We start from the raw sequence: 19,231 nt of genomic DNA, 5'->3' as shown, positions 1-19,231 counted from the left end.
TGACCGAATGTCGATATTGCAGGGCCTTTCAAAAGCTGTCGTCAATTTTTGGTGTCAGATAATTGACCACCTGTTTTCATTTATGTCAATTGTGAACAGGCAATTTTGACAGCTGTTAAATTGAAAATATAATTAGTTTTAAATAAGTGAGTGAAAGTGTAAAAATTAATAAAAATAGAAAAAATGCAGTAGTAACTGCATCGTTGTATCTTATAACGTCATTAAAAGCTTGGAAAAAGAAAAGGACTCAGCAAAGGAAACCAAAGCAGTGGTGGATTAGACCAGGATTAAGGAATCGTTGCAGCAGTGGATTTTACGCCATACTTCAATCCAAACTGGTTTCTCAGGACCCAAAGTGGTTAAAGAACTTCCTGAGGATGACTCTGGAAGATTTCGATTTTTTAGTGGTGCGTCTTACTCCATATATTTACAAATGAAACACACGATTCCGTGAAGCGATCTCAGTCATTGTGATAACTTCTCGAGTTTGATGAGTGTTTTTCTATTGGGAAAAACTACCATCTGCCATATAGTGCATAACACATGTGGTGCAATTTTTGAAGCTTTGAAGAAAGAGTTTTAAAAAGTGAGTATTCATATCTGTTCGTTTGTTAGTGAAAAAATATATTGAGGATTCTAATAAGGTTCCCAACACTCAATGGAAATGGGAAAAAGTATCGGAACGTTTTTACCAGCGATGGCATTATCCTAACTGCTGTGGGGCATTGGATGGAAAGCACATAGCGATTCAGGCGCCTGCGAACTGCGATTCAGAATATTTCAATTATAGGAAATATAATAACATTGTTCTGATGGCTATGGTTGATGCGGACTACAAATTTTTGTTTGTAGCTGTTGGAGCTTATGGCCGTGAATCTGATGGAGGCGTTTTCGCAAGGTAAAACTATTACAAAATAATAACATTAAATGTTAGTAATTAAAATATCTTTTAACATATTATATATTATTATATAACTATTTTAACATATTCAGATGTGCTCTTTCAATTGCAGAGAGAATCTTGCAGAAAACAAGTTAAATTTTCCGCCGCAGAAACCACTTCCACATGAACGTGATGAAATGCCATTTTTCATTGTAGCTGACGACGCTTTTCCCTTAAAAACGTACTTGATGAAACCATTTAACTTCCGCAATCAAGTTATGTCGTACAAAATATTTAATTATAGGCTATGCAGAGCCAGAAATGTTGTGAAAAATATGTTCGACATATGTGCATCACGTTATCGAATCCTTAGAAGACCCATTAACGTTACTCCCGAACATGCTATAGTTATTGTCCTCGCGATTTGCATATTGCATAATTATTTGTTAAGACGCAAGTCTATATATATACGATTATCTGATGTAGAGAAAGATACAAATGGCATTACTGATCCAGGTAATTGGCGAATGGAGTTAGGAGAAAAAGAAATGCGTCCATCAGTTCGGCCAAGCAGTATTTTAGGTAGGCCAGCAGACAGGGCGATAAATATCCGTGAAAGTTTTATGGAGTATTTCATGACTCCGCATGGAGAGGTTGAATGGCAAATAATAGGACGATATTGCATAATTCGTATTTGTAGTACTTTCCTCCTTCATAAATATGTAATTCTATAATTTAAGTTATTTTGCAAATACAAAATATTTTCATGTTCCATTTTTATAAACTTTCTCAAATTTAAATAAAACAAGTTTGAATTCAATTCATTTCTATATACGTATGTCATATATAGATGTAAAAATTTTTATGCATGTAAAAATTTTTATAATTATAATTATTATTTTTAGTTCAGTTTTATTCAATAAAAGTATATAAAAAGGTACAAAGGACTAGCAGAGGTAGTAGATGAAATAGATGTGATTTCGAATTGCATTATGTTGACCTATAGAATAAAACATCAAAATTAGGTTTTATTAACGCATAAAATTGTGCAACTGCTCTGACCGAGCTACATTCTGTTGATACTTGAATATCAACTGACATATATTTCGCTTAAATTCTTTGGCCAGTTGTTGTTGTATTTCTTATATTTTAGGTTAAATCATATGATGTTGTTGAACTGTGGCACATTCATGACCATCATAGAGTCTGGAAATAACAAAATAAGACGCAGGAGACCCTGTCATTGGAAGAGCCTTTATCTAAAGGCAAGGAATGAGAAGGGGAGGTTTTTCACCGACTTCAAAAACTTACGGAATGATCCAACTCGTTTCATCGAAAATTTTCATATGCCACCAAGTGTATTTGATGCGCTTTGGGAAATACTGGAACCACATCTGCTTCCAAAGCGGAATATTAGACCGAACGATTTCATTCCTACTAAAGCTAAGTTAGCAATTGTCTAGAGTATGTTATAAAAAAAGGTACTATATTAGCACAAATAGTATTTAACAGCTATGATTTTTCTTTTTTTTCAGGTACCTGGCTTTTGGAGATTAACAACGCTATATTGCCACCTGCTATCGTATTAGCAAGCAGCACTTTGGTGGAATCGTGTCCGATGTGTGTAAGGGAATATGTAGCGCATTGAAAAATGAAATGAAATGAATTGCTTTCGAACACAATGGACTTTTCCGAACTGCGTCGGGGCTATCGATGGCAAACACATAGCTATCAAAGCCCCACCAAAATCTGGAAGCATATTTTATAATTACAAAGTAAGTAACATATATGTAGATTATAATACCCTCGTGCGGAAGTTAATAATCTTTATTAATATGCTTTTATTATAGGGATTCCATTCTATTGTGTTGATGGCCACATGTGATGCCAATTATAAATTCACATACGTGGATGTTGGTGCTTACGGAAGCGAAGGAGACTCCAATATTATGAAGAATTCGAAATTTGGTATCAGCATACTTAATGACAGCTGCCAATTTCCGGCCGACGGCTTTATTGATGGCAAAAAAGTACCATACTTCATTGTAGGAGACGACGCTTTTCCACTGTGTAAACGTATTATAAAGCCTTACAGCAGCAAAAACTTTTCCAAAGAGGAACAAATTCACAATTACCGTTTAAGTAGAGCAAGACGGTGTATTGAAAACGCGTTTGGAATTTTGAGTGCAAAATGGCTTTGCCTTATAAAAGTATTATTTTGTCATCCGGATCGGGCACGATCGATTGTATCAGCATGCTGCCTGCTACATAACTTCCTCATCAATAAATATGGACAAGCTTATAATCACCCTATCTTCTCTGGATTCGAGGGCATCGACGGATTCTGGGAATCAAGAGGATGGGAAACTATACAACAACAAGAAGGCCTTTTAAGTGATTTAGGTACCTACCGGGGAAGAGCATCAGATTATGGAAAATATGTACGAAATGTCTTAAAATATTATGTAAATTTTACATCTGGATCTGTTCCATGGCAAAATAATGCAACATTTCTTTGAACTTTTCAATATTTATGTTTATTTATAAAAACAATAATTGCTATTTATTTTATGTAAACCATGTATATATGTGGCTAAATGAGTCTCAGACCCCCCTCACATTATTACGCTTCCACACCACACACATTACATTCACCACATCATCATTCTATACCACATCTTCATTTCACACCACATCGTCATCACATTTCACATCACACACACACAATACCAACATCACGAATTCAACACACATGAGGACACCGCGCAAAAAAGAACAAAAGGAACCGACGGACAAGGCACCAGCCTCTTTTTGATTTCGACCGCGAACTCAGACACTCATCGGACGCTCCTCCGTGCCCTTTTTTTCTCTCGTTGTGCACCTTTATTTTCACACTGTGAGGTAAGTGCCGCGAAATCCGTTTAAACGATATCTATAATTATCTATGGTCCTTCGAAGCCGTACCGGACGGCACCAGTGGTCAAAGTGATAAAAATTAAAAGTGAACACATTGTGAAAGAAATAAAAAAAAATAAAATAAAAAAAATTGTAATATAAATTAATAAATATACATATATTAAATATAAAATTAAACGAGTGGTAAAAAGAAAAACAGAGTTAAAAAGTGGAAAAAAGAAAAAAAAAAGCTAAAAGTGAAGTGACAAGGAAAAAAAAATTGTAAAAAAAAAGAAGATCAGAGGAAAAAATAATATTGCTCAAGTATTAATACAAATACACAAAAGTGCAAAAATACCAAAAAAAAAAAAAGACATCAGGTGACAAAGCTGTGAACAATACCACCAAACATAAATACATACATACAGTGGAGTGAAGTGTCCAACAACACAAACCAAAAAAGCATAAAGTGCTTAAAATTATAAAATATACATAGACATAATAAGTGCAATAAGTGCAGTGCAGTGACCACAAAACCAAACAAAGAAAAAATTAATAATAATAAAAAGTGCAACCAACAAACGGGCGCGATGGAAAAAAAATAAGAACACACAACTAAAGCGGATAAACGGAAAACGGGCGCGAAATTAAAACAACAAAACAAGTTAAACAACAAAATATCAACACGCTTGGAGGGCTGGAAAGCGATCACAACACCAACAAAGGAAACTGGCACAGAGGAACAGGGAAAGAAAAGAAAAGAAAAGAAAAGAAAAGAAAAGAAAAGAAAAGAAAAGAAAAGAAAAGAAAAGAAAAGAAAAGAAAAGAAAAGAAAAGAAAAGAAAAGAAAAGAAAAGAAAAGAGGAGCAAAAGACCCTTGATGCGAGTCAATGTAAGTGTATCGTTTCCATTTCTTTACACCTTATATTATATGTATGTTTGTATTGGTAAACCACGTTTATACAGTTCCAAAAAATGGGTATCAGAACTTTACCAAAACGTAAAAACAAAAAATATCGATATTCTCATTTCTCCTACATCTTAACGGAGAAAACGGAATAAGAAGAAAACCGATATTCCGAAAAAAAAGGAAATACAAATACAATAAAAATCCGATTACTTGCACTATTTTCCGCATTACCCCTTCTGCTTCTTAAAGTATGAGTGGGATTGCTTAAACCGTAAGCGAAGGCAGATTTATAAAAAAACAAAAAGGTACACCCTAAAGCGAAAAATAGATAAAGAACCAAATACAAACATACATATATTCTATTTTAAATTGCATTTACTTATATACACGTACATATTTATTACATACATATATATTTAAAAAAAAAAATATATATATGTATATACAAACATATATACGCTTTCTTTGGATCTCACGTTAGGAATATTGCGAATACGCATATTCATATATACGTTCATATATACATACTTACGTGCATACAGCACACGATAGGTCTATGTTATTTCATAGAAGCGAGAAAACTACTGCTAAAGCAAAATCAACAAAAATTACGCGGTTTAATATACATATAAATTCACCACACTTACGATATATAAATATCGCTTCAAAGTCCACATTGGCATACATCCCGCAATACCCCTTGTTCTTTGGCCGACAAAAACAAGCAGGATTGCATATAAAAACGTTATACGTACATACATATACATATCGTCGGCTTAACGTGCAAAGGTGCTAAGTCCACTTATGGTCAAAATTGATATTTTGAAGAGATTCGATAGAAAAATATAAAACACATCAGCTACAAAAAAAAAATTTGGTTTACTTTATTTTAAAGCTATTTTGGGCAGTGGTGTGCAAAAGTGCTAAGTCCGCAACTGTCAAATCGCGCGAGCTAAGTCCACATGACAATGTGGTTGCTACCTAAAGTGTGCTTTGTCTTTTTTGCTGGGTAACACGGCATAGCTGCTGTGTTATTCGACACTTCGCTTAGATGTTCTTTTGTGATACTTGGAGTTGACGAAGCGGCAATCGTGCTCCCGAACGACTAGAAAATTTGGTTAGAAAAAAAGTATATAAGCGCGACGAACAAGCTTAAGATTTACGTAAGTGAAATAGTTATAATTATAAAGTGCTAAAGTAGTTATTCAAATAATTTCAATAAAAACTATTTATTTTTTTCTTTTAGGATGAATTTCAATTCAATGGATAGTGATAAAAGCAGTAACGAGCATTGCAGCGATTATGGCAATGACGCAGATGATGGAGTTTTAGGACTGGTGCCTTATGGCTTTAATAGCGATTCGGATGAATCATTTGACCTTCCTTCTAAGTCACAAACGCGCAAAAGAAGAGGAAAAATGGTTAATCCAGCTTGGTTCGCAGCAAAAAATAAAAAAACAGAGAGAAAATGGGAAACTTTATCTGGGGAAAAAGAAAGAGAATGGCCTGTGGTATCATCTAAGAGTTAGAAATGCAGAAGTCATTGGAGAGCGATGTAGCTGTGAAAAAGCCACTAGTTCTGCTGCTCTCTACTGTGCAAAAATTACCGAAGACCAAAGACAAGCATTGTTTAGACAATTCTGGCCAATGGACTGGAAAGAGAAACAGACTTATGTAAATACATACATTGATTAAAGTAACAACTCCTGCAAGAATGCGAAATCGCAAAGATAAACACAAGAGCAGAAGGAGTCGAACATTTCAATACCATGTAAGAGTCGAGCAAAAAAGTGTTAAAGTTTGCAGAAAATTCTTCTTGAACACTCTTAGCATTGGCAGACGTACGGTGCTAAATTGGGTTAAGCAGCCTACGATTTCAAGAAACAGAACGCACCACAACAAAATTATAGCATTGCACGTGAATCTCTAAATTCGTTTTTCAATTCTCTGCCAACCATGGAATTACATTACTGCCGTGCAACAACTCAAAAAAAATATCTTTTGCCAGAATGGTCGTCAAAGAAACAACTCTTCGAATTTTACGTAGAGGATTGGTGTAATGCACATGGAAAACCCCCACTCTCTATTTAAGCATTTTATAACGCCTTTGCGGCGTTGGTCTATTCTTCCCTAAAAAAGATTAGTGTGAAATCTGTGCGCGACATACTGTGGAAGATATTTTGGATGACGTCTACAATCTTCACCAGGCAAAAAAACATGAAGCTAGGGAAGAGAAACAAAAAGACAAAATCGAAGAAACCTTCGTGTTTACTATTGATCTACAAGCGGTCTTAATGGCACCAAAATCCCAAGTAAGCAGCCTTTATTACCGCACGTAGTTGCAAGTCCACAATTTGGTGTTTTACAATTTGATAAATCATGATGCTTATTGCTTCATATGGAACGAAGTAGAAGGTCGATTATCTGCCGAAGAATTTGCTAGCATTTGGGTGTACTTCATCGAGAATAAAATAATTCCAAATCTTACCGAGAATGCAGCTGCTACGAAAATTATTCTTTATAGTGATGGATGTACGTACCAGAATAGGAATGTTTCTCTGAGTAACAATACATCTATTAAACATGGCGTAATAATTGAGCAAAAAATACTAGACACGGGGCACACCCAAATGGAAGCTGACAGCGTACATTCAGTTATCGAGCGTGTTATTAAACACCGAATTGTTAATGTACCAGCAGAGTATATTCAAATATGTCAGAATGCTCGAAAGAAACCTACACCTTATATGGTAGAGTATTTGGATCATACTTTTTTCAAATGTTTCAAGGGCATACAATTTTTAAAAACAATTCGTCCTGGTCGCGGAAAGGGTGAATCAAAAGTCACCGATATTCGTGCGAATAAATACACACCGGAAAGGGAAATATTTTATAAATTGCGTTTTCCCGAGCCATGGAGCTATTTACAACAAAGAGTGGACAGAAGTGTTGTGCCAACGGATTATATTATTTATATTTTTTTGTTTTGCTTAATTTATAATTTCCAAACAGCAATGAATTAAGACTGAACTGATATATTAACTTTTTGTGATACCTTAAAGTTTAAGGCTTAAACAAAGATTTTCCATTTAAGTAAGTAAGACTGTATAATAGTTTTTTGTGATAATAAAATACGCCATTTGCAAAAAAAACTGCAATATTTCTTTTTCGAAAATGTGCTAAGTCCATCCAAGTGCAACTAACTCCAGAAAATGTGCTAAGTCCAAAAAAGGCCTATATAAAGGCGCTCATTAAATTTTTTATTATATTTTTTTTGTACTTAAATGAAATATCACAGTTGACAAAACTGCGTTAGAAAAATAAAAAAAAATTTTGAACTTCAATTTTTATTCAGTTTTTTAATAATTCAAAAATGGCACTTAGCACCTTTGCACGTTAAGCCGACGATATGTATATGTATGTACAAAGTGCAGTGATCTCTAAACGAGCTCTCATTAGCACATAAGACAATCACAAAAGATCTGCTTATAGGTATACCCTATAAGAATTTCGGACACAAAAAATATATAAAAAATACATATATAAAATCCGTTGAAAAATGTACATCGGGTACAACTAAAATATAACATAAAATATTTTTTAACATACTTAAATATTTTTACATATGTGTATTGTCACATATGTAAATACGCTCAATCTTCAAAGTCCACATTGGCATATATTCCGCAATACCCCTTGGGTTTTGGCTAACAAAACCAAGCAGGATTGCGTACAAGATATATTAAAAGTCCTCATTGGCATACATATTTCCCGCAATACCCCTTGATTTTTGATCAACAAAAACAAGCAGGATTGTGTAAAAAACCAAAAGCGTAATACATATGATCCCCCACCAGTCCTTTACGCGACTTCAAACTAAAAACAGTTACATTTGGCGTTAACTGTGCACCATATCTAGCCATTCGAACACTCCACGAACTGGCAGACAACACAAAGTCAGAATTTCCTCTGGCAACTGAAGTGTTGAAAACTCAAACGTATGTAGACAATATTCTGTCTGAAAGTCACACTCTTCCACAAGCACACGAGGCCTTATCACAGGTAATAAAAGCTCTCAAATCCGCAGGGTTTCCATTAAAAAAGATTACTGCAAATCACCCAAATATAATAAAAAATATTCCAAACGAAAATTTGTTGGACCCTAATTTCCTTATATTCGAAAAGGAAAGTACAACAAAAACACTAGGCATCCAATGGAATGCGATATCGGACCAGTTCTCATACACGACTGAGTCCATATCCGCATTATCAGCCATCACAAAAAGACAGATTTTATCCTCGGTGGCAAAAATTTTCGACCCCGCAGGATGGCTTTCGCCAATTATGATCTAAGCTAAAATCTTAATACAAGAACTATGGCTAGATGGAACCGACTGGGACGAACAAGTGAAACCTCTTCGCTTAGAAAAATGGTCCCAGTTCGCAAACAATCTGAATGATATTTCTCAGATACAAATTCCACGATGGATAAACTACTCCCCCTAACACAAAGTCGAATTACATGGCTTTTGTGATGCCTCAGAAAAAGCATACTGCGCTACTATCTATGTATGTGCGCACGCAAAGTGACACCACGACCACGAGCTACTTATTAGTAGCAAAAGCAAAGGTGGTACCTTTGAAAACTATAAGTCTCCCACGACTTGAGTTATGTGGCGCACTACTACTGTCAAAACTAGTAGCCATGGTGCAAATGCATTTAAATATGACTAAATGCAAACTATATATGTGGTCCGATTCTGAAATTGTACTAGCCTGATTGGAAAAACCACCACATGCATGGAAGACGTATATTTCTAACCGAACGTCTCAAATACTTGACCTAGTGGGATCAGCCACTTGGCGTCACGTAGCCAGTGCTAACAATCCTGCCGATCTAGGTACAAGAGGGTGCAAGCCACTGCACCTTGCCACCAATACCCTCTGGTGGAATGGCCCCCGATGGTTGATAGAATCTCCTGATTCTTGGCGCTATAGCGCTACTAAGAGAATCAAAGCCGATTGATAAAAAGAGCTCACTCTTAGTCCTCAACCCATTTCTGGACACGAAATGTCTGCTTCTTGCCAATGGCCGGCTTGCTAATTCGAGCCTAACATATAATGAACGCCATCCCATAATAATGCCAGAGAGGTCACCATTTGCCACACTGTTCCTCCACTACATCCACATCTTAATGCTACACGCCGAACATCATCTCATGCAACAGATGGTACGCCAGGAGTATTATATCCCCCGTCTTAAGCCGCAAATCAAGAAGTGCATCTTCACGTGCAAGATTTGCACTATGCACAAGTAGAAGATGCGAACGCAGATTATGGCAGCACTTCCACCTGAACGCTGCAATTTCGTTCTGCCTTTCACCACAACAGGTGTTGATTTTGCTGGGCCTTTCCAGGTAAAGGCGTCCATGTTAAGGTCTCCCACTCTCATGAAGGGCTATGTGGCTGTCTTTGTATGTTTCACGACAAAGGCAGTACACCTTGAGCTGTGTAGTAATATGACGACGGAGGCTTTTCTCGCAGCATTTGCTCGCTTCGTCGGTCGACGTGGCTACCCATCAAAAATCATGAGCGATAATGGCAAAACCTTTATCGGAGCTCAACGAACCACAGAAAAGCAATTTGTGGATTCCTAAAACAAGTGTCACCCGACATCGTACAAAAGTACGCCCCTCAAGGTATCAATTGGCAATTTATACCGCCAAGCGCTCCTCATATGGGCGGTTTATGGGAATCAGCTGTAAAAAGCTTCAAATCCCATTTCAAACGGGTAGCTGGAAATTACAAATTCAATTACGAAAAGTTCACGACGTTATTAAATCGAATTGAAGCCGTTCTCAATTCACGACCACTCACCGTATTATCGCAAGACCCCTCAGATTTCACCGCCTTAACTCCAGGGCATTTTCTTAAGGGAGCACCCTTCCTGGCGATTCCTGAGCCAGGCGTGGAGTCGCTATCCCTATTAAATCGATGAGAACGAATTAAGATTCTCCATCATGATTTCAGCTGCCGATGGAAGGACGAATACATAAAGGACCTCCACAAAAGATACCGCTGGAAGACTCCTGAACAAGCGCCTAAACTTGGAGACTGTGTCACAATAAGCTAATCAAATGAAAACGAGAAATACGCCAATACCTACCGTTAAAAAATAACAACCGTCAGAAAATAACAAACCGTAAATAAGAATAACAAACCGTACATAAAAATAACAAACCGTAAAGAAAACTAACAAAAAATGGTCGATCAACACGACGGCCCATTCATGCCACATATCGTGGCACGATCGCCAATATCTAATTGTATAACAGATTTCTAATTAACAATCTCCTTTATACATAGATTACCATGGACGTAGATACGCCAGTGTTAGCCACGCCAACCGTTCGGTCGGCTACCAGCGTGCAACGCACCGGGCCAACCCCAGCGCCCCGAGCTGCCGTTGCAACAGCACCGATAACAGCAACAACACCGGCAACAGCACCGGCAACAGTGCCGGCAACCGCACCTACAACCGGCGACCGCTCAACCCGGGTCCCGGACGGGCATCACATAAGATGCCCCCTATGTCGACGCCCACATCGCTTGCATCATTGTGGGATTTTTAGAGGGATGCGACCGTTACAACGGTAGCAAGTTACCCAGGCACACGGGCACTGTGTGAACTGCCTATCGCAGACGCTTAGGTTGCAAGAGTCGAGGGGTCTGTGCCAAATCTGCCACCGCGATGCGCGACGATCATAGGCCAGCTATACCTCGCAGCCACGTAACAAGGCATTAACCCGTAACACGAGTGCATCAGCGGGTTGGAATGTCTATTCCGCGTCGTCAGCCTGGACCCCAACCACGGCGATCCACGGGTCTTAGCAGCGTCGTGGCAATGCTGCAACAGCTGCAGCGACTCCTAGGCTAATCAGTTTCGTAGGGGGGCCGGGATGGCTAAATGAGTCTCAGACCCCCCTCACACTATTACACTTCCACACCACACACATTACATTCACCACATCATCATTCTACACCACATCATCATTCTTTAACACATCTTCATTTCACACCACATCATCATCACATTCCACATCACACACACACAATACCAACATCACGAATTCAACACACATGAGGACACCGCACAAAAAAGAACAAAAGGGACCGACGGACAAGGCACCAGCCTCGTTTTGATTTCGACCGCGAATTCAGACACTCATAGTACGCTCCTCCGTGCCCTTTTTTCTCTCGTTGTGCACTTTTATTTTCACACTTTGAGGTAAGTGCCGCGAAATCCGTTTAAACGATATCTAAAAATATCTAATATGTTTTTTATAAAAAGAAGTTTGATGTTTCCAAATTTCGTGTTTATTTATTTCATAACTAATCAGAAGGTAAGTGAGTATAAAAAGATAAAAATTCAATATACATATCATCACCAACTGACCGTGGAAGCTTATTCAACAACCAGTCAAAACTAGCAAAGACTTGTGCATAAGGTGAGTTGTTCTTTGCTGCTACCAAATCTTCTTGCTTCTTTAAAATGTTGTTGAACCGATTCCATGCCTCGTCATTTTGGCTTCTGCTAAACGTCCGACTACTTGTGGTGGGTGTTGGATTCTGCAAAATACACAAACAAAAAATAAAACATGCACATTATATACATCCATTTACATTCACATTATATACACTTACATAATCATATTGCGGAACACTTAACACCTCCACATTCGCTCTATTTATCGGGGTAGATGAATCAAAATCTTCAAACGATGGACTTGTGAAAGCTCTGCGAAAGCACAACAAAAATTTATGAAATTTTAAAATAATATTTAAAAGACCTACGTTCTTTTGTGTGATATATTCGGCAAAGTTGCCATTTCTTCAGCAAACTCCCAATCAATCGCGTCTGAAAAAAAGGCTCCTCCAGCGTTTCTCCACCAGCGCTACCACTTTTGTGCTTGCGGGCCACTTTGGCGTGAAAGCGATAGCTCCCGTAAGTTAATCCATCCAGATTGCACTCACTAACTAAATAAACATAAAAAATAAAATGAAGTTAAGAGATTCATAAAATAAAACTTTAATTTATATACACTTACCCGTTTTGCTAACGGAATTGCTTATGTGCACCCAGGCCTGCTCCACAGCATTTTTATTCGAATGCATAACGTTTGTTACGTCCCATATTCGGGGCCACTCTTCCACTGCTTTAATTAGTTGTCGTTTTGCACCCGCTGTAAAATTTTGGGGAAACTTTAGTATACCATCCCACGATTTCAGGGTTAAAAGTGGTATGGTTGGATAGTGCTGATGCTCCAGATTAAGAATATATGTAAAATTATTGCCGCCGCAAACTTATAGTTTTCGAGATATTTGCATTTAAAGTTGAAAATTTTGCAAATTTAATTTTGCAATTTCTCGACTTATGGTTAGTGTTTCTTCCGTATTATGCACTTTTTATACACTTACAATTCACTACAATATTTCTACATATTTATTCTTTATTAATATTTTAGATATTTGCTTAAAATAAGCATTTTATATTTTACATAAATATTACTACACGCACAATAACAATAAGTGTTCCGTGTTGTCAAATAATAAGTGTTACCATATCACAAATGATTGAAAACAATAAAAATAAATAAAAAAAACTCAAATGCATGAAAAAAATTATCCTGGGCGACCAACACTGGGTGTGTCAGGTTTTTACGATTGAAACTCCTTTTTGCGTTGGCGGCCTTCGGCCGCGCTTCAAAAAAATAACCCTGGCCGATCCAACACCGGGGTGTGCCAACTTATTATTTGACAACACGGAACACGTATTGTTATTGTGCGTGTAATAATATTTATGTAAAATATAAAATGCTTATTTTAAGCAAATTTCTAAAATATTAATAAAAAATAAATATGTAGAAATATTGTAGTGAATTGTAAATGTATAAAAAGTGAATAATACGGAAGAAAAACTAACCATAAGTCGAGAAATTGCAAATATCTCGAAAACTATAAGTTTGCGGCGGCAATAATTATATATATTCTTAATCTGGAGCATCAGCACTATCCATTGTATAAACCTACAAGTAACCAATCCTTCATTTTCCACTAACACATACGCAGAAATCTATTACAAATTAGGCACTTGGTACGGGTTGCCACCAAATATTCTGCTACTAATTAGTCACTTGGTACGGGTTGCCCCCAAATATTCTACTACTAAAACGTTAAAAAGCCTCAAATTTCCTATAGTGTGTTGCCGTGTTCGATTTTAAAATTTATAACTTTAATAATGTTTTTATAAAATATTCAAATATTTTTCGATTATTTAAATACCTAAATATTAAATTTAATCAGTTTTGTCCAAAATATTAATTATAGTATCAATATATTATTAAATGTTTCCAATTTTATAAAAAAATATTTATATAATATTTGTGTAAAAACTATGTACCCGATTTTTTTATATTTATTTTAGTTTTTGTTTAAATAATTACAAGTTGATGGTTTTGACTTGTATTGTTAACGTATACGTACGATGGAATTGTACCTGATTTTTTTTATATTTACTTTGGTTTTTGTTTAAATAGTTTCCAGTTGATTGTTTTGACATATACATATTGTCAATGTTATATTTTTAATGTAATTAATATTCATGAATTGTACGTGACTTTATATATCTATTTTTGTCTAGTCATATTTTTTATAATAAGTAGATTGATTTAAAGCTGTATACATAAAAAGGGTGAAAATAGGCCTCCTGGTGAACCGAACACCCAAAAAACATCGGTAGCTCGACTACATTGCAACCTCAGAGGTGGTGAGGAAGAGCAATAAATATGCAATAAACTTTTGTTTCAAAAATATTCTTGAAAGTTTTCATTAATGTTTGCCGTTACAAATACTTTTTCACAAAAAAGTTGATCTAATTCTTTTAATTACACCCCTGTGCCTAAAAAAGGCAGATTTCGATCAGGTGATCTCAGCTGTGAAAAATTCTTGGAAAACAGCTGATTCTTTTGTTACTTGTAGGTTTATACAATGGCACTATCCAACCATACCACTTTTAACCCTGAAATCGTGGGATGGTATACTAAAGCCGACCCAAAATTTTTTATCCTCTTTTACCGCTTTGCTACAGGTGTAGCTAGGGTTGCCAGACGTACTATATTTATAGTATTGTACTACATTTTTCGCTTGAATACTATATACTGTTCACAATAAATATAGTACGCTAAAATACTATATTTATACTCTAAGCAATTTAATTCATACTTTTACCAGATACCAAATTTGAATCCCTATTCATGCATAATTTTTTATTTTTTTCGCAACTGCAAAAATCGGCTGATAAAGCTGTGCATAAAAGGTTGTTTGAATTTGCGAATATCTAACATATCGATAAATCGATAAAGCATTTTAGGCACCAGCTCAATCAGCTATTTTACGTAGGTAAATTTTAAGAATGTCTTCAAGTGATTGCAGCATATTATATGAAACACCTAAAAAACCGAGAAAAGTTAAAGTAAAAAGACTGCAAAAGTTTAAAAACGAATGGAAAAGTAAATTTCCATGGCTTGAAAAAGATGAAGATCAGTTTAAAGCAAAATGTTCTATCTGTGCAATAACTTTTTCAATTGATAAAAGTGGCATTCAAAATTGTTTAATACATAGTTTTTAGTTTAAAGTTATCATTATTTTAGATAAAACAGCATAGTGAATCTAACACGCACGCAAGTAAATTAAAAATTACGCAACAATCTTCAATTTTAAATAATTTTCTACGATTGAGTACTGCTGAATCAAACGAATCTAAACAAACAACGGCTGCTGAGTTAGCTTACCTTAGTTTACCACACAGTAAAGCACAACCTTTCATATAACAGTGCAGATTGCCAAACTTAATAAATTACTTTATGCCGAATCTAGAAATGCTAAAACCATTCAATTGGGTCGAACGAAACAAGCAGCAATTGTCGAAAATGTTCTGGGCCCATATGCATTGAAACAAGCTCTGACACATATAAAAGATAAAAGTGAATTTTTTGCATTGCAAATAGACGCGTCAAACCGAAAATTCAGTATGTTATTCAGTACTTCGATACAAAAGGTTGGTACGCAGCTCTCAAGTAATTGCTCAAGACAAAAATATATTATTTCTCAAGTAATTTTGACAGCTGGTTACGCATTGTGAATGATCTACATTAGAAGAGCTAGAGAGAATAAACAAAGAAAACAAACTTTGTGCGTAATATGTATGTGTGTATGTGTGTGGTAACATAAATATTTTCATTGAGATTTAAGAAATGTGGTTGATGATTGGTAGGTTTTATACAACATTTCAAAATGGAATATACCTCATAATAATGATTTCAACTAATTTAGGATGAATTTGACGATTACTTCGAATTTCCTTCAAGAAACAATTGTTGATTTGATGTTTCTTCGCAAAACTAGGTTTGCCATATTCACATTTTACTGAAAAAAAGTATCAAAAATTAGTACTAGATTTCTTGAGAGCTGCGTACTAGCACAAGTAAATTTATCGCAGGAAAATTTCTTGACCGTTTCTTAAGCGTTTTTATATATGAAGTTTTTACGTTTCTTGAGAGCTGCGTACTAAGCTAAAAGCAGGAATCCAGCAAAAGCTTTTAGACTTTTGTGAAAATCCAGATGAATCAGCAGATGGAATGTTCACAGCAGTAAAAGATTTGTTAACGCGTAATAATCTATCGCTTGATAAAATAATTGCGCTTAGTGCCGACAATGTAAATGCTAATTTTGGAAAAAACCATTCGCTTTTCACAAACATTGAGAAAATAGTGCCACATTTAATAAAAGGCAATTGCCATGCACATATTGTTCACAACAATGTCAAATACGGAATGAACTTTTTAAATTGCGGTGTCGAAAACATCATCCTTAAATTATATAGCCACTTCTCTGTTTCTGCCTCTAGAAGAGAGGAGCTTAAAAAATTCGTGGCAGAAGTGAATGGGCAATGGCATGAGATTAAGCATCACATAGGAACAAAATGGCTCTCTTTGTTGCCTGCAGTCGATCATATATTAATGAATTGGACTCCCATAACGAATTACTTTCGCAAACTGGATGATAAATACCCAACACAAATTCGTCAACTTTTAAAGCTTGAAGAAGATATTTTAAATATACAAGTTAAAGTTTTTTTAAATATGGTCAGCCACGTTTTAAATGTTTTCGACAAAACAGTTAAAAAACTGGAAAGAAATGACACAACAGTGCTTCATTTGTATGGAGCAATGGAAAAATTGAAGTTTGAGCTCAATCAAAGGAAGCAAGATAAATTTTTTGGTTACGAAACCAATCAATTATTAGAATATATTAGAGACGAAAATCCTCTTCTTTACAAAGAAATGGAGAACAATTTTGTGTTATTTTTAGAGCAATCCAGTCAACTGTCAAAGTTTAGGTGGTTTTGACGTTTAGCAATTGTTCTCTCACTTTCAGTGAGAGAGGAGTTGGTCATCCCATTATTATTTTAAGATTATTTTATTTGCTTAGGTTTGTTTACATATATATTGCTTGCTTATACCATGTTCAGACCGAAATTTTAAAAGATTAGATTATATTTAAGCATTTCATAACCCAACAGTGTTCTCACTGCCGTTAGAAAGATCAAAAAACAGCTGTTATTGTCATTCAAGAATTCACATCGCTTAATATTTATCAAAAGAAAAGATTGTCAAATAGTATTTTGAAATAAAAACCTGGCGTTTTTTAATAGTTTCCATATAATAGAAATAATGGATGCATTTTTTCATTTGTTAAGTCGATTTTTAGAGGAAATTAGATTTATTGCTTTAAAAAACATTTATTTGTTTACATTTTTTCCCTTTGTAGTGTCTAAATCAGCTGTGATAATGTAACAGATTTGCAGTGATGACAAGTAGATTGCGCAAAATCAGAGTCGCACAGAGAGATTTAGCGTGGATCAGTGGAACATGGTATTAGATACAATTTCTTAGTTTCAAGATAAGGTTGTTGTGGTATTCAAACTAATAGTCAATAAACAGATAATCAGTGGGTAAGAATGTGGGTAAACCATAGGGTAATCATGTGTACTTTGCCATAGGCCGAGCGACAATTTTACCCACTCACGTAAGTATACATGTGATCATACATCTTTGTTGCGCTCATTCAGCAGTGTTATATAAAAAAGTATATCTGTCCTGCTCTAATATCCCCAATTGAAGGCTGATGCAGGGTTGCATTTTTTGATTCCTACTTTTAAAATTTCTTAAAATTTCAAACTAAACTTTTTAATTTTCAAAATTTTTATTTTTTATATGTTTACAAATACTTTATTACAGTTTATATAAATAAAAATATATTTAATTTACAAAAATATTTAATATCTGAAAAAATATTAATTAAAGAAAAGAATTATTAAAACCTGAAAATAAAAGAGTGGAAAAATATTATAAAAGACAAATACCTGAAAATAAAATAAAGATTATTAATACCTGAAAATAAATAATGATTACATTGGAGACAGATTAATTATATAAAATGATAATATTATATGAAAAAAAAGATTAATATTATCTGAAAGAATAAAATATATTAAATACAAATAGAATTTACTCTGAAAGCAAAGATTAATTAAATAAAAATAGTGATAAAATCTGAAAAGAAAGAATAATTAAATGAAAATCATAATAATATCTGAAATAAAAGAATTACATTATCTCATTATTTAAAACATTTGTTTTCACAAATTATATTTGATTGTGCAGGCCGCCTTAAACGCATAAAATACATACTTATGTACATATGCAATTACTTTTGCGTATTATTATTTCAAACAACACACACTTTTTCTCACATACTTACTTAACAATTTATATATGCTGCTTCTGATGGTATTACTGCAGCTGCTAATTCCAATGCAATAAAAAAATGAAGTAATTATTTGCAAATTATTTAAAAAAAAATCATTCACTTACCTTCTTGTTGTACGAGCCTCCTTTACGATGGTACAATCACGAATGACAGGCGTCTTTCAATCGTTTTTTTATTACCCTTTTTGGGATTTTCTTTTGTCACTATTGACAATTATGTTTTCTCCTTCGCACTCATTCAAATAAATTAAGAGATGAAAGAAACTTTTTTTCATCGCATTTAGATAAACAAAAAATAACCCGAAAATGTGCGTTGGTGTTAGTGCATGGAGAAAAAATGTGTAGTTGCATTGGAATATTTGTCACAACCGGGTAGCCGTGGTTGGCAGGGTTGTTTGTTTAGGATTGTTTGTTGTAGTGATAGTGCATTTCAATTGTTCCAACTCAAGGTTGTTTCTGCCAGAGATAAAGAGATGTCCAACTCCTCTCTCACTGGAAGTGAGAGAGCAATTGTTAAACGTCAAAACCTACTGAACTTTGACAGCTAATCGAGTTCAGTAGGTTTTGACGTTTCGCAATTGAAAAAGAGGGACGACCAGATTAAAATCCCGCCAAATTATTTTTCGAATGGAGATATTTTTCATTTTTTTGTCT

General features: G+C 35.1%; 1 protein-coding gene and 1 pseudogene across 1 annotated transcript; one reads left to right on the top strand and one right to left on the bottom strand.

The window, feature by feature from the left end:
* The first annotated feature begins 818 nt into the window (after positions 1 to 818).
* Positions 819 to 11,320, top strand: LOC126766065 (uncharacterized; annotated as a pseudogene).
* Positions 11,321 to 12,068: 748 nt separating this feature from the next.
* LOC126766219 (uncharacterized) lies at positions 12,069 to 13,290 on the bottom strand. Its single transcript, XM_050484111.1, has 4 exons — positions 12,797 to 13,290; positions 12,543 to 12,725; positions 12,393 to 12,486; positions 12,069 to 12,317 (listed from the first exon to the last, which is right to left on the bottom strand). The coding sequence occupies exons 2-4, from the start codon at positions 12,575 to 12,577 to the stop codon at positions 12,081 to 12,083; spliced, it is 366 nt and encodes a 121-aa protein (XP_050340068.1). The 5' UTR covers positions 12,578 to 12,725; positions 12,797 to 13,290; the 3' UTR covers positions 12,069 to 12,080.
* Positions 13,291 to 19,231: the final 5,941 nt, after the last annotated feature.

Source organism: Bactrocera neohumeralis, unplaced genomic scaffold, assembly GCF_024586455.1.
Source record: "Bactrocera neohumeralis isolate Rockhampton unplaced genomic scaffold, APGP_CSIRO_Bneo_wtdbg2-racon-allhic-juicebox.fasta_v2 cluster11, whole genome shotgun sequence".
NCBI classification, from domain to species: Eukaryota; Metazoa; Arthropoda; class Insecta; order Diptera; family Tephritidae; genus Bactrocera; species Bactrocera neohumeralis.
The sequence above is the reverse complement of the archived record's forward strand: the minus strand, read 5'-3'. Positions and strand labels throughout refer to the sequence as shown.